The following is a 25698-nucleotide window of genomic DNA, read 5'->3' as shown; positions in this document are numbered from 1 at the left end:
GTCTCCCGGCTGGCCTGGGAACGCCTCGGGATCCCCCGGGAAGAGCTGGACCAAGTGGCTGGGGAGAGGGAAGTCTGGGCTTCCCTGCTTAGGCTGCTGCCCCCGCGACCCGGCCTCGGATAAGCGGAAGAAGATGGATGGATGGATTATCCTGTTATATCTCACATTCTATATTGTGTTTTGGAAAAAGGTTGTCATAAACGTTAAATAATTAAAATAAATGATAAATGATAAATGGGTTATACTTGTATAGCGCTTTTCTACCTTCAAGGTACTCAAAGCGCTTTTGACAGTATTTCCACATTCACCCATTCACACACACATTCACACACTGATGGAGGGAGCTGCCATGCAAGGCGCTACCAGCACCCATCAGGAGCAAGGGTGAAGTGTCTTGCCCAAGGACACAACGGACGTGACTAGGATGGTAGAAGGTGGGGATTGAACCCCAGTAACCAGCAACCATTCGATTGCTGGCACGGCCACTCTACCAACTTCGCCACGAAAAAGGAGACAAATTTGTACATGTATTCAGTTATAAACATACATTCACTTTCTTCTTTCCTTCATGGATCTGAACTTTACTGCTGCTGGTAGTTTTTTCTATGTTTTTATTTAATACGTTTTAGGTGTATTTATTTCAGTGTAAAAGTGTAAAATAGCGATAATCGATACAATAAATAAAAAAAAGCAAACCGGGTGTCTTGTCTGTCTCTCCACTCCCTAACGTGGACCCTGACTTAAACAAGTTGAAAAACTTATTCGGGTGTTACCATTTAGTGTTTAATTGTACAGAGTATGTGCTGTACTGTGCAATCTACTAATAAAAGTTTCAATCAATCAAAAAATCCCTCGCTGTCTCTGTCCCTCCCTCAAGAATGCTGCTGCGTGTGCACACCTTCACAATTTGTTTTGTTTTTAACCCCTTCTTAACCCTGAACATACATTGAAAATACACGCAACCCTAAGTCAAAATGCCGGACATTTGAGGCATTTAAGAAAGTCCGCCCGGACAGCCCGACCAGCCCAGCAAAAGAGGACATGTCTGGGGAAAAGAGGACGTATGGTCAGTCTACCATATTCTCAAACACACTGAACATGCAAAATCAATCACAAAGTATTTTGGAAAAAAGTTATATTTTCTTTCCAGGCCGAACTTAAAACACCTTGATAATGGTACACAAAAAACAAAAGTGAATATGATTAATTAAAAACAAAATTAGCCTGAAACTAGTATACTTTAAATGCCATACAGCCAAGACGATGTGACTAAACTACATACAAATATAAAAAAGAACTACAGTATTTCAATTTTTACAAATACAGCAATGTATCATGTAAAATGATAAGAAAGGTTTCAACATTTTGGATACCATAAAAAAATACAACATATATTTACATTTGGACTTTTTTTTTTTTTTCCACACGTTAGGACATCAACATGTCTGCCAACATTCTTTTCTTTGCACATTCTATGGAATGAATGCTAAAGCTTAGCAAGAATGACAGTACATATACCAAGAAAAACATACAAAGACATAAAAAATCATGAAAAATAAATTAAGAAAATTAAACTTTAATTAAAAACACGATAAAAGACCTGTACAACTTAGTTTTAAGCAAAATGTATTTTTTTACCTTCGATCCCAAATAGTGTAAAGGCATCAAAGGGCATACATTAAAAAGTGATATGGTCTAATTAGAAACATTTTTTGGACATAATTGTAAAAGCTATATTAAAATTCTGGCAAAAACGAACAACACATTTTGTTAAGGCCCATCCCAAGCAGAGTACAATTGAAAATTTGCAATGCAAATAAGGTCTTAATATTAGTTTGAAAACAAACACATAGGTGTTTTTACGAAATTTTGACTCAAGTTTTCAACTAATTATTATACAGGTCTTTTCAAGTTTTACATGAAAGTTAAATTTATGAATTTAACAAAATCTTTATATATCCACTGTAAGTCGATCTTTTTTGCTCATCAAGTCTAGCTATATAACTTAAAATATTACATATTTACAAATGAAACACATTTAACTAATATGAAAAGATTTTCAACAAAATAATTTTCATAACTGTGGTAGTTGCAATGTGGGTGAAATGTTCAGTTGGGACCCAGACAATCAGGTGGTTAGAACAAAATAGGCTACAAGATGACAAAACGTTGCCTTTTAAAAATAAATAAAACTACAATAAATATAATTATACAATGTCGATTGTTTACATGTTTAATTTGTCGAACAATCTCGACGAAACAAATATCAGTGATTCACACACATTAAGTGCGTACAATGTAAAGTGAACTCTTTGCAAACCTGTGTGTAGACTGATGTTTTTTAAAAATGATATTAAAAATAAAATGGTTTAAGCTAAAAATTATGCTAAAAAAACCTAATAACAATCAAACTCAACTATCATAATTCTGTCTGACAAAGAAAATTGTTTTCTGTCCCTTTTAAAATTGGGAAATTTGGGAAAACTTTTTTCTCCGTGATAGCAAAATAACCATTGTTTACACATAAACAGTTACTTACAGAGGTTAAGTCCATTATTTTCATTGTGATCATTGTTCACTGTAAGCGGCCTTTATAAGCAGGTATGTTCTGCTGAAACCTTTATGTGAAGACAAATAAGGATTGGAGTTGCAGGGAAAAAGATGGTCAAACTAACAAGTGGTGACATTAGTAAACAACTTTTTGAGTATAAAATATAGAGTACTATCACTACTTCCTTCAATACTATTTTCACAAAACATTTTTTACTATTTTGGTCTTCCGTTAAGTGTGCAGTTTTCCTCACAACAGAAGTTTGCCATTGCGGTGAATTTTCAAAATTTTTCCGAGTCGCTGTTTTGCTGTTGCAAGTCCTTTCTTTGGACGTCTCCCTAAATGTCAGAGATACAAATAGAATGCATTTGAAAAGAGCCAAAGATACAAAGCGCAACATTTCAACTGTTTGCACTTACCTTGACCGACTCCTGATATGCCTTGACTGGCGAGCCCTGAAGGCGACGTGCCAGAGTGCGAGCTGCTGTTTTGCGGAGACAAGGAAGGTCGCCGTGAAGTAAGGAAGACCCCAGGGGCCATAGCTCCGCCGCCTCTAGGGCCACCAGGGCCAAAAGGTCCCGGCCCTGCTGTGTATTCATGGTCAAGTAGGCTGGCGGAATAGTAATCCATCCTCCTGTCAGGGCTGATGTCTGGTGCAGACTCTGGAACGTGTGGTGGGGAGGGTAGAGCTGGCTCTGGCTGAACATGGGGAGGGCTTGCAACAGGAACAGGAGGACGCACCTTTTTGGTGTATTTCCTTTTGGCAGGCTTATGCTGCTCCTGAGTTATGAACAAAATAAAAGGGGTTGTAATTCTTTAATTTCAGTAAACTATGCGAGTGCTCCACCATCTTCACAGGGTTATTTCAACACTACATTGTTACCACTCTCACCTGCTGGGCTAGCTTGGCTGCAGCTGCTGCCAGGCCTGTTTCTACAGAAGCCACTCTAGCCCCTTCTCTGGCTGGTCGATCCTGTTTTGGAAGGGTTGGCATCACCCTAGCTGTGAATTAAGGCCGAATGACAGACTTTTAGAGACCAAAGGATCATAATGTAAGGTATGTTCTAAAATTTGCATTTGCCTTTAGGGCTCCAAGGTGTGTCATCCCAGTTTTTCTTCCGCTTCATCTTTGCCTTGTTAGCATGGTCTTCTTCATCAGACTCCAATGATGGATAAACTGAAAACAGTAGCAGCTCAATCAGTAAAACTGTAAATTAAGCGAGAGTAAAAGTATTCTGTATCACCATAGTCTGAATCTTTAAAACAGGTTCCCAGAGTTTCCTGTTCATCTGGACTATCGTCGTCGCTCAGGTGCCTTGCTGGCCGCTTAATAGCCCGTTTTCCAGGTCGCTGGATGACATTCTTTTTCTCACTGGTCTTTTTGACAACCCCAGTCACCCACACAGCCCTGCCACCTTTCTCCTTCACTATTCCCAACCCCTCAGTCAGGCCTCCAGAGATGGACATGGGTGAGGAGGAGGAGGAGGAAGATGATGATGAAGAAGAGGAAGGTGGGTTTGCCATGGAGAGCATGCCCTGGATGGCATCACGAGTACTGGGAGATGCTGGAGCCTCCTCACTGAGAACAACATAGTTGAGCAAAATAAGGTGTTGCCTTTTATTTACACAAGCTGAAAACATAACAAGACATTGTACTTCTTAATAATGTATGATAAATACTCAAAAAAAAGTATTCAAACCTGAGTGCAGAAGAATCCAAGCCTGCCACCTGCTTGCTGGCCTTTAGTAAGTCTAGAATTCCCCCTGCACCCCCCTTCACACCATGAGCAGCCAGTGCCTCTTCATCAGTGGTGTAATCCTCCTGAAGACAAGCAATTATTGATGATCGGCACACTTTTTTATAAAGCTAAAAAGAAGGGAATAAGTCAGGAGAGAAATAATATCCACACGGTGCAACATTGTTGAGTAATAAGGTTATTGTCTTCAATAACAGTATTTGTGTTTATACTTTCTTGAACTGTACACAAATTGTACTTGCAACTAATACTGTACATGCTTCAAAAATTGCATTTAGATATGATTCAGCTAATCTGTTTCTTGTGTATCGGTAATAATCTTACCTCTATGTCAAAGTCTACCTCTCCTGGCTCGCGGATACGATTTGGATCCGAGCAAGGTTTGGCTCTAGGCAGCTTCCTAGGAAGACCTGCAAGCACATGGTGATACACTTTACTGAACTCTTCAGTACATTACACATTAGAAATCTTAGCAAGTAGCTTCTCAGATCTCTTGTAAACTTTGCTGACTCAGTATATAACATGAATTACAGTAGTACCTCAACCTATGAGCTCGTAACTCGAAATACTCGTACCTTAAAGCTCATTGAATTATTGATATACATTTAATCTGTGCTAGGCCCTCCAAAAACAGCACGACTATAAAACGTAACATCCATCCATCCATTTTCTACCGCTTATTCCCTTTCGGGGTCGCGGGGGGCGCTGGAGCCTAACTCAGCTACAATCGGGCGGAAGGCGGGGTACACCCTGGACAAGTCGCCACCTCATCACAGGGCCAACACAGATAGACAGACAACATTCACACTCACATTCACACACTAGGGCCAATTTAGTGTTGCCAATCAACCTATCCCCAGGTGCATGTCTTTGGAGGTGGGAGGAAGCCGGAGTACCCAGAGGGAACTCACGCAGTCACGGGGAGAACATGCAAACTCCACACAGAAAGATCCCGAGGCCGGGATTGAACTCACGACTACTCAGGACCTTCGTATTGTGAGGCAGACGCACTAACCCCTGTTTTTTAAAAAGAAAAACTAACTTTTGTTTGAAAAACAATACAATAGTAGTACAAAGAAGTACAGTGTTCCAAGGGATGACTAAACAAGAGGACCTAGATTCAGGATTGCATCCACCTACACTTATAGAGATTATTGAAACAACATCAAAGATTGTTGAACAAGAAAATATGGAACTAAAAAATTTCTGCAACAAAGATCACAAAAACCAGGATTTGGAAAATGATATAGATCCAGATACACATTTTTTCTCCCACATCAGTAATAGTTGTTTTTATTATACAGATGATCAATATAATAGCAACATTGAATGTGATAACAAATTGTCAATTATTAATTTTAATAGTAGAAGCTTGTATGCAAATTACAACAACATTAAGAACTTTTTGGAACACATCAACGAACCCTTCAAAGTGATTGCTGTCACAGAAACATGGATTGATGATAAAAAAGGAATAGATTTTGATCTGGAGGGATATGAGCTAAACTACATCAACAGAACCAACAAAAATGGAGGAGTAGCTGTGTACGTGACGAAGAACCTGAACTACAAAGTGGTAAAAAACATGTCATTTGCTATAGATAATATCTTAGAATGTATAACCATTGAAATATGTCAGGAAAAAAGCAAAAACATTCATCAGTTCTATATATAGATCACCTAAGTCAAGTATAGAAACATTTGAAGAATGGATCAAGGCAACTTACATGGACAATGGTCAAAGAATAATGTTCTTATGTGGTGACTTTAATATTGACTTATTGAACCCCAACAAGCAAAAGTCTATTGATACAATGTAGAGCATCAGTCTATATCCTAAAATCACAAAGCCAAGCAGAATCACAGGACACTGTGCCACGCTTATTGATAATATTTTTACCAATGATTTTGATAATAACACTACAAGTGGTCTACTTATAACCGACGTTAGTGATCATCTGCCAGTTTTTACAATATATGATGGAAACTACAAGAAGAACATGGAAGACAAAAGGACATTTCGAAGACTATGCACAGAGAAGAGGATGACTGCCTTCAAAATTGAGCTACAAAAGCAAGATTGGGACAATGTGTATAATGAAAAAGAGGTTGATGAAGCATATGAACATTTCTTAAACAAGTTCATAATACTTTATGACAAACATTGTCCATGGATACAACTCAGTAACAAGCAGAGAAAGAATAATCAACCATGGATGACAAAATGATTAAAAAATGCTTGTAAGAAGAAGAATATACTATATAGAAAATTTATAGCACAAAGAACTATAGAGGCAGAAATTAAGTACAAAAAGTATAAAAACAAGTTAACAGACATACTACGATCATGTAGAAAAGAATATTACAGTGAATTATTGGACAGGAACAAAAATAATATGAGAGCTACATGGGGCATCCTCAATAGCATTATTAAAAATGGAACTAAGAGGGACCATCCTCAATACTTCTTAGATGAAAATAAAAAAAATGACAACATAAAGGAAGTAGTTGAAAGCTTCAATAATTATTTTGTAAATATTGGACCAAAATTGGAAGAAAGGATTCCAGACCAAGTTCCAATTGAGGACTATAATGATACCATAGAGCGAAATCCCAACTCCATGTTCCTCAGTAATGTGACACAGGAGGAAATAGTTACAATCGCAAAAAAATGTAAATCTAAGACTTCAACTGATTGTAACGGAATTGATATGGAAACGATAAAAAAGGTTATTGAAGAGATCTCAGGACCATTAATGTATATTAGTAACCTATCATTTCAAACAGGTACATTTGCAAACAAAATGAAAATAGCTAAAGTTGCACCAATTTATAAGACTGGAGACAAACATCAATTTACAAATTATAGACCTGTTTCTCTACTTCCACAATTTTCTAAAATCATTGAAAAACTGTTCAATAACAGATTAGAAAGTTTCATAAATAAAAATAGAATACTCGAAGAGAACCAATATGGATACAGAGCTAATGTTTCAACTTCAATGGCTTTAATTGAAATTACAGAAGAAATTACCAATGCAATAGATAGTAAAAAAATGTGCGGCAGCGGTTTTTATGGATCTAACTAAAGCATTTGACACAATTAATCACAATATTTTAATAAAAAAACTAGAACGATATGGCATCAGAGGGTTAGTCTTAAACTGGATAAGAAGTTATCTAACGAACACACGTCTACAACGCTAAATATATCCTGTGGTGTACCTCAGGGATCAATACTAGGACCTAAATTATTCAATCTCTATATAAATGACATTTGTAAAGTTACAAAATATTTAAAGTTAGTATTATTTGCGGATGATACAACAGCGTTTTGTTCAGGAGAGAACACACAGGAGATAATACAAATAATAACAGAAGAAATTAACAAATTAAAAAGATGGTTTGACAAAAACAGACTATCGCTGAATCTTAGTAAAACTAAAATAATGCTATTTGGTAACAGTAGAAGAGAAAGTCAAACACAAATACAAATAGACGGAATAGAAATTGAAAGAGTAAATGAAACCAAATTTCTAGGTATAGTGATTGATGATAAATTGAACTGGAAATCTCACGTAAAAAATATACAACATAAAGTTGCAAGAAACACGTCAATAATGAATAAAGCAAAACATGTTCTAGACCAAAAATCCCTTCATATTCTCTACTGCTCACTAGTGTTACCATATCTGAGCTACTGTGTAGAAATATGGGGAAATAATTACAAAAGTACACTTCATTCATTAACGGTGTTACAAAAAAGATCAGTTAGAATAATACATAATGTTGGATATAGAGAACATACAAACCCTTTATTTATTGAATCAAAAATACTGAAATTCCACGACATAGTGAATTTGCAAACAGCTAAAATTAGGCACAAAGCAAACTATAACCTGCTACCCAAGAATATACAACAATTCTTCTCAAAAAAAGAGGAGAAATATAATCTTAGAGAAAAACGTAATTTAAAACATTTGTTTGCACGTACAACACTTAAAACCTTCAGTATATCAGTATGTGGAATTAAATTACGGAATGGATTAAGCAAAGCAATCAAACAATGTACTAATATGATACACTTCAAGAAACTCTTCAAACTTAAAGTGTTTACAAAGTACAAAGAAGAAGAACCATGACAAACATTCTCAATTTATTTCATCCATCCATTCATTCATTCTTAAAGTAATCTTACTTATCTCATCATATGAAATATGACTTACTTCACCAATTATTATTATTAAATTCTTACTATTATTTATTTATTTATTTTTATTATGATTACTTATGGAGTTTATTGTGAAAAAATTGTGAACAGGAAGTGAACAAAAAGTTTTGCAACTGTTATGTAAAGAAAAGGGGTAGGATTAAATAAGCTCTGCTTCTTCCTACTCCTTTTCGAACATGTTGAAAAGAGAAACTGGAAATTGTGATGTATCATGTTGTATGCTTGCATGTTCGAAATAAACTCAAACTCAACTCAACTCAAACTCAGTACATTAGTTTTATGAATCTCCCACCCCGTGAACAGTGGGGTGTCTAGGGGGTGGCACGTGCCCCTGAAATCTGATAGGCCCATTCAGGGGCAGAACGATTTGAAGCAGTGCTTTTCAAACTGAGGTAAACCTACCGCTCGGTATGCCAAATATATGCTTAATTCAAGTGGTTCCAAGTATAGCCTGCAAATTGTCCCAAATTTACTTTTAATACATGAATTAAGATATAAGTGTACTAGCCCAGTGGAGAGTTCCAAAGCGATTATTAATGACCACATACTGAAGTCATAGTTGCACAGACTCATTATATATAGGTACTAATTTGGACAACCTTTCAAAGTCATGGTCCAAATAATCAAAAACCAACACAGTGACCACATACTGAAGTCATAGTTGCACAGACTCATTATATATAGGTACTAATTTGGACAACTTTCAAAGTCATAGTCGAAATAATCAAAAACCAACACAGAATATTAAAATATGTGATACAAAAACACACAACTTGCCCACTGAACTATGTGGACGTTATAAAAAATAATATTATCATACGCATTTCAAAATTGCACTTATTTAAACCATTTAGTAGGCCTTATGGGTAATATGGCAAACACTCCACACATTTCGACATCTTTGACACATTTTAGTTGCTTGAGGGACATCGATAGAATATGGATCGATGGATAGATATTTCTGATTGGTTACAAAACTTAAAGGAGGTTGTCAGGGAAGTAAACAAGGTAGGAACGGTTCACATACTCTTAATATTCAATGTTTTATTGTTTATACTTCATGTTGTAGTGGGGGGCAATCATATCCCACACACACATATTGGTGGACAATCTTAATCGGGGGATTCGGCGCTCACATATTTGGGTGGCGGACAATCTAATCCGGTGCGCAGTGCACGTACATATTGGCGGGCAATCTTAATTCGCACGCATTTATCCGGGTGGAGGTCATTATTTTTTGGTTGATGATGATGATGAGCAGCCAGGTTCCAGACGTCCGTCGTCCTTCACAAAACGTAAGTCAATTTGGTTACAATATATTTTTTCACACAAGCGTGTCTACAGTGTTTGCCTGCCATCACAAGACAAGGCGTATTCATCGGTTTTGAACGTAATATCAGTCCCACAATCTTTTGCTATTCCACCGTGATTCTAGTTCCACTCAGTGCAGGTAATTTATTTTGTTGTGCAAACACTCTTAAAGGCACACTGTGTAATGTTTTAAATAATTCTGTTGCCAGCAATGTAAAGAATGAATTTGAATGAGGACCTAATCTGTTTAAATTTGAATACATTTATGAATTATACAATTTTTCTTTATCAAAGCGGAAATTTGTATTTTACAAGTTGTCTGACGTACTGTAATAGCTTGATGCTTTGCAATATTGTTTAATGTCAGCAATTGTCTTAGAAGAAGATTCACTCCATAGTGGTGTTAACCGCGGTAAACTACTGTAGTAGCTACAGCTTCTCCTGGAGTAGACTGACTGATATATGGGTGCCACACTTGCAGAACTAGGTGCCAGCCCTACGCCAACCCTGAAAAAAAAATCTGGACACGCCACTGCCCGTGAACGAATCGCCTGTATTTTATGTATTCCGATCTCTCGCTATAAAATAATGCTAGCAAGTTAGACTGGATTTTTTGGGGCGGCTCTTACGGCATTTACTGTGGCATTAGCTGTGCCATCTAGCGGCTTGGAGGCTCATAACTCAAAGCATAGCGAAAAGCCGAGGAACACCTCATATCTCAAAATACTCGTAAGTTAAGGTACCACTGTATTGTAGTACAATCAAAAAACAATATTAAATATATCTCACCACTGAGTTTCTTTTTTTTGCTTGATCCAGCAAGCTTTCGCCGTGGTGGAGGGGTCTCATCAATTTGGAGTTCATCCTCTGATTCCATGTCAGAGAGACTGGATCCCTCCATGTCCAGATGATGGAACTTTGTAGCACCTCCTGCACCATTACTGCCCTCTTTTTTGCTAAAAGTGTAACAAATTAAAAAACAGCCTTTGTTGAGACCATGAGATCATAAACATGTTAAAAAAAAAAGAATCAAAGATTACCCTTGAATTTTGCCATTTGTCAGCACAAGTTTCAGTTTGCTTTTATTTAACTTTGCTTCAAAGTCTTCTAATGGTAGCTCCAACTGAACAGAAGAACGAAAACAATAAAATGATGGCTTAACATTGTATATATACAAATGATGTTTTCAATAAGTGTACCTTGTTCTTGCTTCTCGACTTGCCAGGTTGGATTTTTTTGAGCGTATGTTTGGTGTGGATCTCAAGCAGGTCTAACTCTCCTGCCTCTGTCTTAAGAAGAGTCTTCTGATTCTTCTTCTTGGGTCCAGGGAGCCCAATACCTCCTATTATTTCTTTGGGTTTGAGGATTTTTTTCTTTCCGGGGGGGCGGCCTGAATTCTGAGAGGCGGTCAAGGGAGCTTTTGAAAGGGGCGAACCCGGAAACGGGGGTCCAGTGCGGCCAATGTTTTGCTGGAAAATGTCCTATTAAGACATTAGGTGCAATTTCAAAAATTTAATCATCAAAGATTTCACCTGATTGACTTCTTTTGATTGTAGGAGGCCTGAGTTGCACAAAAACAACACATTTCTTTTTAGGTCACATGATAATTTGCACGTCTTAACTTACATGTGCGTGTCTTTTTTAAGTGGTAGTGTGATAATGGATCCAGTAGCATGTACTGAGATGCAGAACATCACGGTGGACATTTAGTGAGGTGAATGAGAGAGTTGGAATGGGATGACACATAGTATATGACGCAGTGCTGTGCGATATCACAATACATATCTTAATGCGACATAAAAATATATCAATATCTGTTGTTTATATGGTAATTTTAATGCCTGGGCTGCTGCTTTACTGTGCTGACACAGCCATGCGTGCGAGAGCTGGCAGGAGTATGGATGTCAACAATGTATTCGAGATGCAAGTAGAGGACAAAGAAAGCTAAACCAACAAACCCTGAAAATAAATTGATGCCAAAAAAAGGGGAGAGGAACTCCTTTGTTTGGATTTAAAAAGTCAGATGCCGACAAAACAATGATAAACAGCAAAATATGTCGCTAATAAGTCGTTGCTAGCGACTTGAACATGCCTATTCTATTCTGTCACTTGAAGACACGGCATGAAGAACAGAACAGAGAAAGTTAAAATGTGCCAATGTACTAACGTTACCTCAAAACCAGAAAATGATGAAAAAAACACACACCTAACAAACCTGAGAGTCGTTGTCCAAAGGCATAGATTAAAACATTGAGAAGCTGTAGATGCAGTGTTTGCCGTGTATCAGTTTGTTCTGTCTAGTCCTGACACAACCAAGTGGACAGTCAAGCATTATATATCACTTGTTGTCAAATCTGATTTCACAAGTTTGTCACTCAAATACGTCCGCGGGCAACATAAATAACGATTTTCTAGTTCCGATTGTTACATGACGGAGAAGCAGCCTGCAGGAGATGCATACAAAAATCTGCTCCCCAAGTTAAATGCTGAACAATACTATTAAAACTACTGTAGTTGTTACTACTGTAGTACATGTACCGGTTGTTTGTGTTTAATTGTATTGTAATGTTTATTGTGTAACATGTTAAAATTGTGCTGTTTAGGAAGGTCCAAGCACAGATTAAATAGATTGTAATTAATTTCAGTGGGCAGAGCTGATTTGAGGTATAAGTTTTTTGAGTCATGAGCTTAATCATGGAATGTAATGTGCTCGTATGTTGAGGTACCACCGTATATCGTTATCGAGATATAAAATGACCTATGTATTTTTGTCCATATCGCACTAGTGTCACATAGAATCAGCCATGGGACCTTTGTGTCAGCAAGGGTGGTACCTAAGTAGAGAAATACAAATAACTGCAAAGTTTCATTTCTGCCATGTTAAGTGGGTTAGGGGAAATCTTTAATGAAGGTTCCTTGTTTATTCGTATATTGTACACATGCTCAATCCACTTCATGAAAATCCCCATGCATATTCATTGAGTGATGTTTGTGTGTGTATGTATATATACAGTATATATGAGGAAGTGTTCATTTACCTCAACCAGGCGAATCTCCTTAGCAAGATCCTTCACCAGCATCTGAGTATTTATGGTTTCCGGAATTTCCACTTCATGATCGGTCAAAGCCTGAGTATAAGAAGGTATAATAATCAACTATTATATAATTCACTTACAAGATATGGTGAACACATGCTTTGCACATCACATCAGATACATTTGCAGTTAATGTTTCACGATTCACAGAGCAGTGGAAGGCAACTCCTTATATATGTAGTGAAACCTGTTATACTGTCCTGTAGTGGATTAGGTTTGATGCTAGTGATTACCAACGAGAATAGAAAACCCCGTAAATTTGCAAATGTTTTGGTTAAAAAACTTTTAGATCGAGTCAAATATGCCTTCGTGTGCGACCCATGTCACTGTGTACCAATGGTTCATTCATTAATTTTGTGTTTCGCTGGCAGCCATTTTGTCATTGCTTGTATTGAGGAAGGCGGTTTCCTACCACAGAAAGTTTTAAACTGTGATAAGAATGGACTTTTTTTTGGAAAAAGATAACAAAGCAAACTTATTTTACTGAGAAGACTAACCTACTTTCAGTGGCGCCTCTTTCAAGCGCACACACGGCCCCTCTCCCCCGCCCCCTCAGATCGCTTCCCTCCTTGTCTGCTCCTTTCTCTCCTCATGAGCAACTCACAAGACGACTTTGCCGATGTTAATCAAAATCAGCTTTATGTACTGTAGTTGGATTTGACTTTTTAAAATGTTTATTATTGTAGCAATATAGTTGTTAAAGTAAAAGATTTTTGTAAAATCTGATCATTTGTGAGAGCAGCAAGGAACTTCTGTATGTGTTCGCATGTTGGCAAAGCAGCGCATACAGGAGAGCAGCTAGTCGTCGTCGTATTGGCTTGTTAATAAAGAGAAAGTTAATTCAACATCATGTTATGAGATTGTTTGATGAACAGTACTATATAGCATTTTATATTGTGTTTAAAGTGTGCAAACCTAACTAAAATAGGGACTTTTTTCAAGGCTGCAACCTATTATTCATATTTACATTGTTTCTTATGGAGAAATTTGCTTCACGATTCAAATGTTTCGATTTACAAACCCTGTTCAAGAACCAATTAATTTCATAAATCGAGGTTCCACTGTACATATACAACAAAAAGGTCACAAAGAGTTGGACAAGAGTCTACCTCTTTACGGGTCCATGTTCGGAAGGCATTATTCAGTGCCTTCGCACCGTGAACCAGATAAGTGGCTGGGTGTCTGCGGTTTTCTCTTAAACCTGTGAGACATAAAATGTTATACTTAGTAGAGACAAGAAAGAAACATTTAAATATATCAAGTATATCTTACCTCTGAAGGTATCAAGAAGATGTTTCCCAACATACCAGCACACAGTCTCAAAGTTGGGAAACTTAAACAGGTCTGCGGTGCTCAAACGCTTCTCGATTTCATAAGCTCTAAAAATATAAGCAAAGCACAAGTTAGAAGTAATGCATGGTTGTTTCCTACTAAATTGTAGTCACTGTTCTTTTTGCAACATAGCTTTTAGTGGGGAAGTCTAATCCAGAGTGTTATTGGTATGAGAGGGGAAGAACTAACCGAAGTTGCATGTCAATATTAAGACTGTGCAAAAAGTTCCCTCCAAAAGCGAGACAGTCCACTGGAGTAAGCACAGCATGAATCCATCCTGCAAGACAGAATTATCCAGCAAATTTACTTATCACACATACAGTGTACAATATCTCACAAAAGTGGGTACACTTAATGCAGGTCAGCATTTTTATCTACAGTATCGTAAGTGACGGAAATTAAACGTGGATATACATTTGAGTACATGTAAAGCTTGTACAGCAGTATCCACTAAAAATTAATCAGACAAGTCATTATTCCAGGGCCGGTTCTAGGCAGGCATATATGAGGGGGCAGTCACAAATGTGAAGGGGGCATCATGAGTACACGCTGCTTCATCATGCTCCAGTAATATTTTTCTGTGCTAATACAGTAGTAACATTGCCTTCTTCATATAATTTGGTTGTTGGCTACAGTATGGGCGTGGTTTACTAAGATCCAAATACCACACACTAATCAGCATGTTAAAATTGTGTGTACTATTAGTGGGCGTGTGCTTTACTAAGACTGTGTGTACAATTGTAAAGTGGTGCAGACTGCGTTATTTAAATAGGGAATTTGAATGTACTATACGGGGCATCACCACGGAGACACTTGATCATTTACTGCACATTCATGTTTTCATGTTCCTACCTGTGGCATTTTGCTTTGTTTTCAAACATGCAGGAGACATTTACCACTTTGTATGTGCATTTTACTGTCGTGGTCAAAAGTTTACATACACTTGTAAAGAACAAAATGTCATGGCTGTCTTGAGTCTCCAATAATTTCTACAACTCTTATTTTTTTGTGATAGAGTGATTGGAGCACATACTTGTTGGTCACAAAAACATTCATAAAGTTTGGTTCTTTTATGAATTTATTATGAGTCTACTGAAAATGTGACCAAATCTGCTGGGTCAAAAGTATACATACAGCAATGTTATTATTTGGTTACATGTCCCTTGGCAAGCTTCACTGCAATAAGGCACTTTTGGTAGCCATCCACAAGCTTCTGGTGGAAAATTTGACCACTCCTCTTGACAAAGTTGGTGCAGTTCAGCTAAATTTTTTGGTTTTCTGACATGGACTTGTGTCTTCAGCATTCCCCACACGTTCCTCCAGAAGGTCTTGTCTTTGTCCATTTGTGATGTCAGATGAAACAAAAATTTAACTGTTTGGCCACAATACCGAGCAATATGTTTGGAGGAGAAAAGGTGAGACCTTTAATCCCAGGAACACCACCATGCTTACCGTCAAGCATGGTGGTGGTAGTATTTTGCTCAGGGCCTGTTTTGCTGCCAATAGAACTGATGCTTTACAGAGAGTAAATGGGACAATGAAAAAGGAGGATTACCTCCAAATTCTTCAGGACAACCTAAAATCATCAGCCCCGACAATGACCCCAAACACACGTCAAAAGTGGTAAAGGAATGGCTAAATCAGGCTAGATTTAAGGTTTAAGAATGGCCTTCCCAAAGCCCTGACTTAAACGTGTGGACAATGCTGAAGAGACAAGTCCATGTCAGAAAACCAACAAATTTAGCTGAACTGCACCAATTTTGTCAAGAGGAGTGGTCAAAAATTCAACCAGAAGCTTGCCAGAAGCTTGAGGATAGCTACCAAAAGCACCTTATTGCAGTGAAACTTGCCCAGGGACATTTAACCAAATATTATTATTATTATTATTAGCATTGCTGTATGTATACTTTTGACGCAGCAGATTTTGTCACATTTTCAGTAGACCCATAATAAATTCATAAAAGAACCAAACTTCATGAATGTTTTTTGTGACCAACAAGTATGTACTCCAATCACTCTATCACAAAAAAATAAGAGTTGTAGAAATTATTGGAAACTCAAGACAGCCATGACATTATGTTCTTTACAAGTGTATGTAAACTTTTGACCACGACTGTAGAAGCAGTCGTGCAGTGCATCTACATTGACGCCATTTTTTGTCCTTTTTCTTTTACCGCTGAATGTGCATGGGAGAGAGGCTGCACTTACTACACTTAATACGCATACATCAAGAAGGTTTTTTTTCATAGAAAAAATATTTTAATTATATATATTCTATGCGGAAACAATTTTTACGTAAAAAAAAAACGCATTAATTGAATTTGTTTTAATCAGCCCTTTAAGTCCTCTAGCAGCTATAAAATGATGTTGCTGAATAGACGATATGTCTAATATATATTTTTTGTGACCACACAAAAATGTTCACACACACATAGGACAGAGGATTGTTGTTTGTCCAGCGTGTGTCTGTCCAGCGCGAGCAGTGACCCTGCAGCTGTGTGTGTGGAACTGGCAGTTTGCACAGTTGCTAGATAAAATGCAAAATTGTGATAAGTGTTGATAATTCACATTGTGCGTAACAAATAATTATATTTGCATCTTCTCCTCCCAGTATTGTGGTCGTTTTGATTATCAGCGTATATTTTGCATAATAATGAAGACAGAGACACAAAATGGATTGCACGCCTTATTCTGCTCACTGAAAAGACGCAATCCACTTTGCACACGTTTAGAAGATCAGCTTTGCGTGTGCTATCATGTGTTTTAGTACTTGCAAACCTTTAGTAAATCAGGCCCTATGTGTCCAACTCCAACCTGAAGAGGATTGAAGGCTAAGACTTTTGCTGGTAGCTCTTAACAACAATAAGGTGTCAATCTCTCAAGGGGGGGAAATAAAACATGTAAGTAAAATAAATAGAATAAATGATCCTTCATCCACATTTTGTCAATTACCACAACATTTATCTTAACGTGATAGCATAATTCTTAAACAAAATGTAATCTTTAGTAGGACTTCACAAAAAATAGTCAATATTTACAAAATTGAAAAGTACAGTAAAACAATAAATAAAAATGCAAATGGCCTCATGTCGCAAACATGTTTTATGAGGAATACCTGAAATGTGAAATTATTACAACTCTTCGTTTTAAAGATTTTGAAGAAAAACAACGCAGTTATTGCAAAAACGTACTGATTTTAATTGGGGTCATTTGTGACCCCACTCGGGGAAGATTGTATGAATTAGTAGGTTGTGCATCCAAAGGTAAAAGGCGCCTTGCAAAATAAATATTTAATTATTAAATATTGACACTGGACACCATTTGGACATGGTCACATTGTACTCACTTATGTTGCCAGATGTTTACAAAATAATAAATGCATGCAGACTTGTTTTCACTGGATAGTAAATCTATATACTGTTGTACAAGCTGTACACTGACTACTCTAAATGAACAGAGAAATGTATGCTAGCTCACCGGTTGGAATGAATAAGGTGTTTCCTTGTTTAACAGAGCACTTGTAACACATGTCAACCTGGTCACCAAAGAACATCTCATTCTGACTTGATGAAGAACTCCAGCGCTCAAAAAGCGCCAGGTTGGCTGGTGTCGGGGATATCAGGTAGAATATTTTCTCACCCTGAATGCACAGGAAAGTAAGCATGTGCTTAAAAGGACAACACATATAAAGATACAATGAAAACTATCAACATTGATGTTCTCCCTCACCCGTAAAACGTGATACCAAACAGAGGTTCCTCCAAAGTCAACATGAAAGTCTGTGTAACTATCCTTCACTCCCATGAGGCAGTATTTCTGCACATTTGGCCGCTCAAACACAGACTCTTCGGGCCAAAGGTTCTCCACCCACGACAGTTTCCTCACAATCTTTGGAGTCTCCACTAAGTTGGAGAGCCTGAAACCAACCCAACAGTTCTTTTTTTATTACCACAGACAACTAAGAATAACACAATAGGTGAAAGTCAAGTAGTAAGTTGCTATAAAAAAAGTGATGGGAGTGAACCTGGTCTCCGAGAACTCCAAGCTGATGACGTTCAGCACTCGTTCTCTGTTAGGGCTGTTGTAGTATTCCACAAAGTCTCCAAGTCGCATTTTTAAGTCAGACTGACGAGACACGTCGATCACGTCTATCTCTTTGTCTGAACCTGCAAATGACAGAAACGTTTCATGATAATGAATATAAATAGACGTGTCCATGTTGTGTTGTAAACACTTGAATTACCAATGTAGTGCTCTACATCACTGACACTGAACGATGCCGGGGGCAGTGTCATGCCAAGACCGTCTCGCCTCAGCACCATGACTGGGACACTAAATGAATGCTCCTCAAGAAACTCCACTGTGAGCTGGGCCCCTGACGGCTTCAGCAAGACTTCATCTGCACTGTGAATGACACACAAACAATAAGGTTGTAAAATGGGCGTTGTTATTTCCAATATTAATGATGTCCAGGCTAGCACAGTGATATATTGGTTAGCAAATTAGCCTTTCAGTCTCAATATATGGGTTTAAATATCAATTGGAACATCTCTGTGGGGAGTTTGCATGTTTTCCCCATGCTTGTGTGGCTTTTTTCTGATATTGCAGCTTCCTACTAATTTCAAAAAATATGCATATTAGGTCATTGGAGACTCTAAATAGTCCATAGGTGTGAATTTGAGCGTAAAGGCGTGTTGGCCCAAAGTTGTACTACCAAAGTTGGCTGAGATAGGCTCCAGCTCACTCGTGGCCCTAATGAAAACAAGTGACATTGAAAAAGGATGCCTTTTGCCCACATGCAAACTATGTTTTATTTAATTGCAAACTGAGTTGGGAAACCACCAGACAGGGTGGATTACTTTTAAAAACTCTCATCATGTTTAACATTTGGGTGTGCATGGAAAAAATGTGTTGTTTGGCATATCCCCTCTCTATGGCATCATAGGATGTGTAGTTAGTCAACAACAAGACATGTTTACAAACACTATTTACATATTTTGTGTACAAAAAGGAATGCATATACTGCATAACCCTTCAGAGAATGGCATCTTCTCTAATTGATGCTGTGCCTTTAATATAATTGACCGTGAGCAAACAAGTAAAACATTATCAGTCTCGCTTCAAATTTGAGTAATTATTGTTAGGAAGCTAAAACCAATAATACAAAAGAACATGTGAATAAAACCTGATGCAATCACACAGTAACTGTGTCTATTATCTGAATAAGGGATAGGCGATTTGGCCTAAAATCCATCCATTCATCCATTTTCTACCGCTTGTCCCTTTTTTTAGGGTCGCGGGGGGTCGCTGGAGCCTATCTCAGCTACAATCGGGCGGAAGGCGGGGTACACCCTGGACAAGTCGCCACCTCATCGCAGGGCCAACACAGATAGACAGACAACATTCACACTCACATTCACACACTATCCATATCACAATATATATTGTAGCCTCATGATATAATGTATATCACAGTATAGAGTATATTTGGTATGTAAATTATAATAGAACCATTTCAAAACAGGTTAAAAAAGCTCCTAATTTTGCTGCTGACATATGTGGTAACATATTGCATAATTTTTGGTCGTAGTATTTTAATCAGAACTATTATTAATCTACTTGCTAGTTTACTGTTAATATATGTCAACATTCTTTTGTAACATGGTTATATCTAAACTTCCTCTAAGTGGAATAAGCACTTATTCTTCTGTTGTTTTGGTTAGTTCATTTTGGGCGATACTACACATTTAATCGATCCAATACTAAGTAAATACAGTAGCAGTGTTGGGGATACCAATACTGATAATTAACATTTTTAAGATCATTGCATTACTCATTTTTTGATCACAAAAGTACATAGTGGTGTAACAATATCAATTAGATATTTAAATTATTTTTGTCTATTCACTCAGATACAAATCCCTTGTTTTTTGTCCTGAAAGCCCTCGTGTGTTCAGGGACTTATTCCCTAACTTTGTAAACAATAACAAAAACGACAAAATATTTTTTATGATAGTAAAAAATATCAATCTACCGTATTTTTCGGATTATAAATCGCTCCGGAGTATACGTCGCACCGGCCGAAAATGCATAGTAAAGAAGGGAAAAAACATATATACGTCGCACTCGAGTATAAGTCGCATTTTTGGGGGAAATTTATTTGATAAAATCCAACACCAAGAATAGACATTTGAAAGGCAATTTAAAATAAATAAAGAATACTGAACAACAGGCTGAATAAGTGTACGTTATATGACGCATAAATAACCAACTGAGAACGTACCTGGTATGTTAACGTAACATAATATGGTAAAAGACATTCAAATAACTATAACATATAGAACATGCTATACGTTTACCAAACAATCTGTCACTCCTGATCGCTAAATCCGATGAAATCTTCTTCCTCGTTGTCGCTCCTGGTATGCGCCGCTAGCGTCTTTTCTTTCTGCTGCTCGATCGCCATTTTCTGCTGCATATTTCACTACGTCCATCTTGTAATCTGCAGTAAATGATTTCCTTTTCGGTGCCATTTTTGTTCAGTCCTTCTCAGTTTTTCTAAGTTACCGCCAATGTTGATGTGATCCATTTTAATAGCTACGGCAGTAGCATATAGCAGTTAGCATCCCATGACCCACAATGCACTTCTGCCATGACCCTCCCCCGCCGAATTCTTATTGGTTGACGTGTGAGTGACGATTGCTGACGTGTGTGTGACGATTGCTGCCATTTGCTTTGTCTCTTACGCGAACGAGATAAATAATATTATTTGATATTTTACGTTAATGTGTTAATAATTTCACACATAAATTGCTCCGGAATATATGTCGCACCCACGGCCAAACTATGAAAAAAACTGCGATTTATAATCCGAAAAATACGGTAACCACTGTAGTATCGACCATGTACTGATATTATACTTTGTATCATTACTGTTGATATTTGTATTTGTCCGCCTATCTTTGTTTACATTTGAAAACTCTAGTTAAGCAGTTAGCATATCCTGCTACAGAGTGTAGTGTAGCATGTTTAGTTAGTCCTCATCCTCCAGTGATAATAACACTTGTAAGAAGTTCGTTTGCCACCATGTGAATTTATTTTGCTTACTAGAGACAATTGAACATCTGTAATTAACCATACAGAGCTGGGATCGCATTGTACCAAAAAAAGAGATCAGCATTGTCCTCTGAAGAGGTAAACAAGCATGTTTGATTCAACAACTGTTTATACTAAGGAAGAGTAAATGCAGATATAAATGGTGCACTAGGCTAAGTTTACTACATTATTGATTAGTAATTGTACCTTGTTTACAATATCATTGCAATGACGTTCAAAATGTGCACTCAATTCTTACTATACGTACTGTTAACAAAGGTTTGAGCAAATCAATGACTTGCAGTTCAGTAAAACATTTTAAAAAACGATGATTACATCCCCATTCTGCTGTCAAAATTATGAAAAATGGAGGACAAAAAGACTACCTGGGAAAAGTGCGACTCCGTAGCTCCCGAACAAACTGTGGGCTGCCTGTCTTCACCGACCGAGTAGGGTCTCTCCTAACACCGGCAGTGCTTCCTTCAGTCTGCTTGTTGCCACCACGCCGTTTCCGCACTAAACGTAAGAAGGAGGTTAACAGTTGCACAAAAGTGCGTCTCCATAAAAAGGTGAAACATTTATTTGATAGTTTTACTTACTGACAGATGGCCCATGGGTGATCTGACAGTTGGGGCAGTGATAAAGATCAATCTCAGTCGCTTTGTCCTCCTCAACTCCGACGCAACTATAGTCACATAATAATGCACAGCACATACAATAGATGCAGACTGCAAGAATCTAAGCACTAAGACAGTGATCCTCAAACTGCGGCGGTACTAGTGGTACGCGGGCCACATCTAGTGGTACGCCAAATAATTAATTAAATGTCGTAATGACGTGACTTGAGCCGGTATTTTAAAGATTTATCCACCTTCAATGGAAGTCGTTACAATCCGACTAAAGTCGGCTGTAGTCGATGCCAAAACAAACAAGACACCAACAGTTTGTCTTACTTCGTCATTTTTTATCACTCAACATGCATGAGAACCAAATGTTCCCTGCTTAAATCCGACCTTTCCCACACAATTAATAAGACAAACATTGCCAGGGAAAGCTTCATGTAACATTAATGAAGATCCCTTCAAGGCTGTGTGAAAACACAAGCTCTTTTAAACATCGAACAAACTACATGTGTAACACAACATAACGTAGAACGCAATATAAATAAAATAATAATAAAAACATGGAAAACTATCCAAAATATCTTATCAACAAATGACAAAAAAACAAAAGGAGATTCAAATTAAGTTAATACTTTTGAAGAGTTTGCAAGTGTTTCTGGGTTGCCATAGTTAGCGTACGTACACGTTCCTCACGGTTTCCGCTGACAGACGGTTGTCTGATTTGAATGAATATTTAGGCCTACAAAGCAACCGTAATTTTATGTTGTTCATTACGGTGGTACTTGGATAGCCAAGTGTTTTTTTAAGTGGTGCTTGGTGGAAAAATGTTTGCGAACCACTGTACAAAGGCAAACAATTAAATACAGAGAATTACACTATAATCAATTACCTTCCATGGAACCAGTCTTGACAAATGTCACACTCAATCATGAAGCGAGTCACATCGTATGGTAGGCGACACAAGCAGTACACGGGTACAGATGCCATACTGTGTTTGTGTATTTGGGGATCTATCTGTACTTGTTATGAATATTAGTACAATTCCAGCACAGGTATCATCTATATTACAGTGGTGTCCTAAAGTGTAAGCTGGTGAAGGCAGACATTCACTGGGATTTTCCAAATCTGAAATACAAGAAAGAACATTGCATAATGATAATGAAATAATAATGCATAAAGTAAGCCTTTACAGCATAAACACACATATGAACGTGTCACGTTACTATGCCTCTACTACTACTTTGAGCTTAGCCACTGTGCTACTTGTAATAAACTGTCTCACGCCTAAAGATGTATAAAATATATACTCTACTACTCAAAGGTAACTATGGAGATGTATAACTGTTGATTTGTGGCCCTATGGTAAATATAAACGTATTTGTAAACACGCTCACGTTGTTATGCTAACCATGTTAGCTAGCATTTTAGCTCATTTAGAACCATTTGTAAACATGCTACAACCGGCAAGAACGCGACATATTAACGGGAAACCCTCTTAACTAATTGTAAGAATAAAATGCTTACATACAAGAAAATCACTTTATACGAGACAGTGGGCTAAACTGCTACGGAGCAACTCACCAAGGCCAAGCACTCAATGGCCGCCGTAATCCCTACGCAAGATCGGGGGCAACTGCGGCCTTATTATGCAACGGACATTATTAACATTTTGCTTCACCACATTTTATTTACGGACTATGTTATGCCCGAGGATGGAAATCGGGTTCAGGCGATCACAGTGTAGCCGAAATTTGAACCCCAAAACGACCTAATCGAGCACTTTAGCTACAAATGACAGCGTACTCGAACGCACGAACGCCATTTTCAAAGACAACAGCGTCACTGTTGTTCATCACTGTCAAGCTGCGGAGGAACAATAAAGTTCGGTGCAGTCAAAAGTGGTGTTTAGGGAAATGCTTGGGGTTCAAAACATTGAAATAAAAGAAGGCATATCTTATTTTTTAAAGATATTAAAAACGTTAATGCGCTTTTTAAAACAAATTAATATGGAGCCTAATGCTAAAATAGATATACAGTATTTCTATACACACAGACACTTGAAAAGAAAACATTTAAATAATTTAACTGTAAGATGTAGATAAAATATGTTGAATTTGTTGAACAACTTTTACTTTCAGGGGACGGCGTGGTGTGGTTGGGAGAGTGGCAGTGGCTCAGCAACCTGAGGGTTCCAGTTCAATCCCCATCTACCAACCTAGTCACGTCCGTTGTGTCCTTGAGCAAGACACTTCACCCTTGCTCCTGATGGGCCGTGGTTAGGGCCTTGCATGGCAGCTCCCGCCGTCAGTGTGTGAATGTGTGAATGTGGAAATAGTGTCAAAGCGCTTTGAGTACCTTGAAGGTAGAAAAGCGCTATACAAGTATAACCCATTTACTACATGTATTTTGCATTTTAACAGTTTTTGCCACTTTTTAATAAAAAATAAATAAATTGAAAACGTATATTTTTGCTTTACTTTTTGCTTTCAGTAAACACAGTACTGACCTAGCCCCCCTCTTCATCAAGGGGGTGTGTGGAGAGGGTCCACACCTTCCGGTTTCTTGGCATCTCTGACATCATCTCCTGGTCAGATAACACCACTGCCATCACTAAGAAGGCTCAGCAGTGGCTGCACTTCCTGAGTGTCCTCAAGAAGTACAACCTGGACTCCAACCTGCTGCTGACCTTCTACCGCTCTTCCATTGAGAGCCTGCTGACATACTGCATCACAGCATGGTCCGGCAGCTGCACCGCTGCAGACAGGGAGAGGCTCCAGAGAGTGGTGGGGGCAACACAGCGGATCATCGGCTGCCCTCTCCCCCCTCTGACAGACATTTACACCTCCCGCTGCCTCCGCAGAGCTACCAACGTTATCAAGGACAGCTCCCACCCTGGCTTTGACCTGTTTGACCTGCTGCCCTCAGGAAGGCGCTACAGGGTCATCATGTCTAAAACAAACAGACTCAAGAACAGTTTTTTCCCTAAAGCCATAACCACGGTGAACCCTCATAGGCACTGATTTTATAGTTTAGCACCTCTCTGTGTGCATTTTTTTACTTTCCACCCACAATCTGAATGCTTCTGTTTATATGTATGTAGTATAATATTTATTCCTATAAACAACACATTCTGAACATTCGTTCTCAGGACTGGACTGTGCACCTTACCTCCTTTTGCACTATTTTTCTTTCTTTTCTTCCTATGTTTTGCATATTTATAGACTTTTGCACTGGTACTGGAGTTGCTTTTAATCTCATTGTACCTGTGTATAGTGACAATAAAAGGCATAGCTGATGTGTTGGACTTTCACAATATTATGTCAGACCCACTCGACATCCATTGCTTTTGGTTACCCACATATGCGGTCCTCTCCAAGGTTTCTCATAGTCATTCACATTGACGTCCCACTGGGATGAGTTTTCCTTGCCCGTATGTGGGCTGTGTACAGAGGATGTCGTTGTGGCTTGTACAGCCCTTTGAGACACTTGTGATTTAGGGCTATATAAATAAACATTGATTGATTGATTGATTGATTCTATTCTAGTCATTCTATTCTAATAAAATCAGCTTGCAATGACCTTGATATTTCTGAATAACTGAATTTTTCACACAGCTCACACCAGGGAGGGCTAAACTCATTTTCCTTGAGGGCCACACTGCAGTTATCACTGCAGTTATCACAGCTCTCCGGGGCCGTGTGTT

General features: G+C 38.0%; 1 protein-coding gene across 1 annotated transcript; it reads right to left on the bottom strand.

Moving 5' to 3' along the window:
• Nucleotides 1–659: 659 nt before the first annotated feature.
• phf8 (PHD finger protein 8) lies at nucleotides 660–23847 on the bottom strand. Its single transcript, XM_062053052.1, has 22 exons — nucleotides 23577–23847; nucleotides 22885–23120; nucleotides 21972–22057; nucleotides 21759–21888; nucleotides 18521–18681; nucleotides 18302–18443; nucleotides 18007–18193; nucleotides 17755–17917; nucleotides 14467–14554; nucleotides 14218–14324; nucleotides 14055–14146; nucleotides 12889–12978; nucleotides 11050–11331; nucleotides 10891–10973; nucleotides 10640–10806; nucleotides 4633–4718; nucleotides 4252–4373; nucleotides 3796–4130; nucleotides 3633–3728; nucleotides 3444–3553; nucleotides 2971–3331; nucleotides 660–2889 (listed from the first exon to the last, which is right to left on the bottom strand). The coding sequence occupies exons 2-22, from the start codon at nucleotides 22980–22982 to the stop codon at nucleotides 2801–2803; spliced, it is 3075 nt and encodes a 1024-aa protein (XP_061909036.1). The 5' UTR covers nucleotides 22983–23120; nucleotides 23577–23847; the 3' UTR covers nucleotides 660–2800.
• Between the last annotated feature and the right edge of the window lie 1851 nt (nucleotides 23848–25698).

The sequence above is a fragment of the Entelurus aequoreus genome, linkage group LG07, assembly GCF_033978785.1.
Source record: "Entelurus aequoreus isolate RoL-2023_Sb linkage group LG07, RoL_Eaeq_v1.1, whole genome shotgun sequence".
Classification (NCBI taxonomy): Eukaryota; Metazoa; Chordata; class Actinopteri; order Syngnathiformes; family Syngnathidae; genus Entelurus; species Entelurus aequoreus.
Note: the sequence above shows the minus strand (reverse complement) of the source record. Positions and strands in the feature narration are given on the sequence as shown.

Excerpts from the sequence above, each read along its gene's own strand:
- phf8 (XM_062053052.1), bottom strand. The coding sequence starts at position 22,982 with ATGGCATCTGTACCCGTGTACTGCTTGTGTCGCCTACCATACGATGTG. Across the intron at positions 12,979-14,054 it reads GAACATGGACCCGTAAAGAG|GCTTTGACCGATCATGAAGT; the intron begins GTAGACTCTTGT and ends TCTTATACTCAG. Across the intron at positions 3,729-3,795 it reads TTTTAAAGATTCAGACTATG|TTTATCCATCATTGGAGTCT; the intron begins GTGATACAGAAT and ends TACTGTTTTCAG.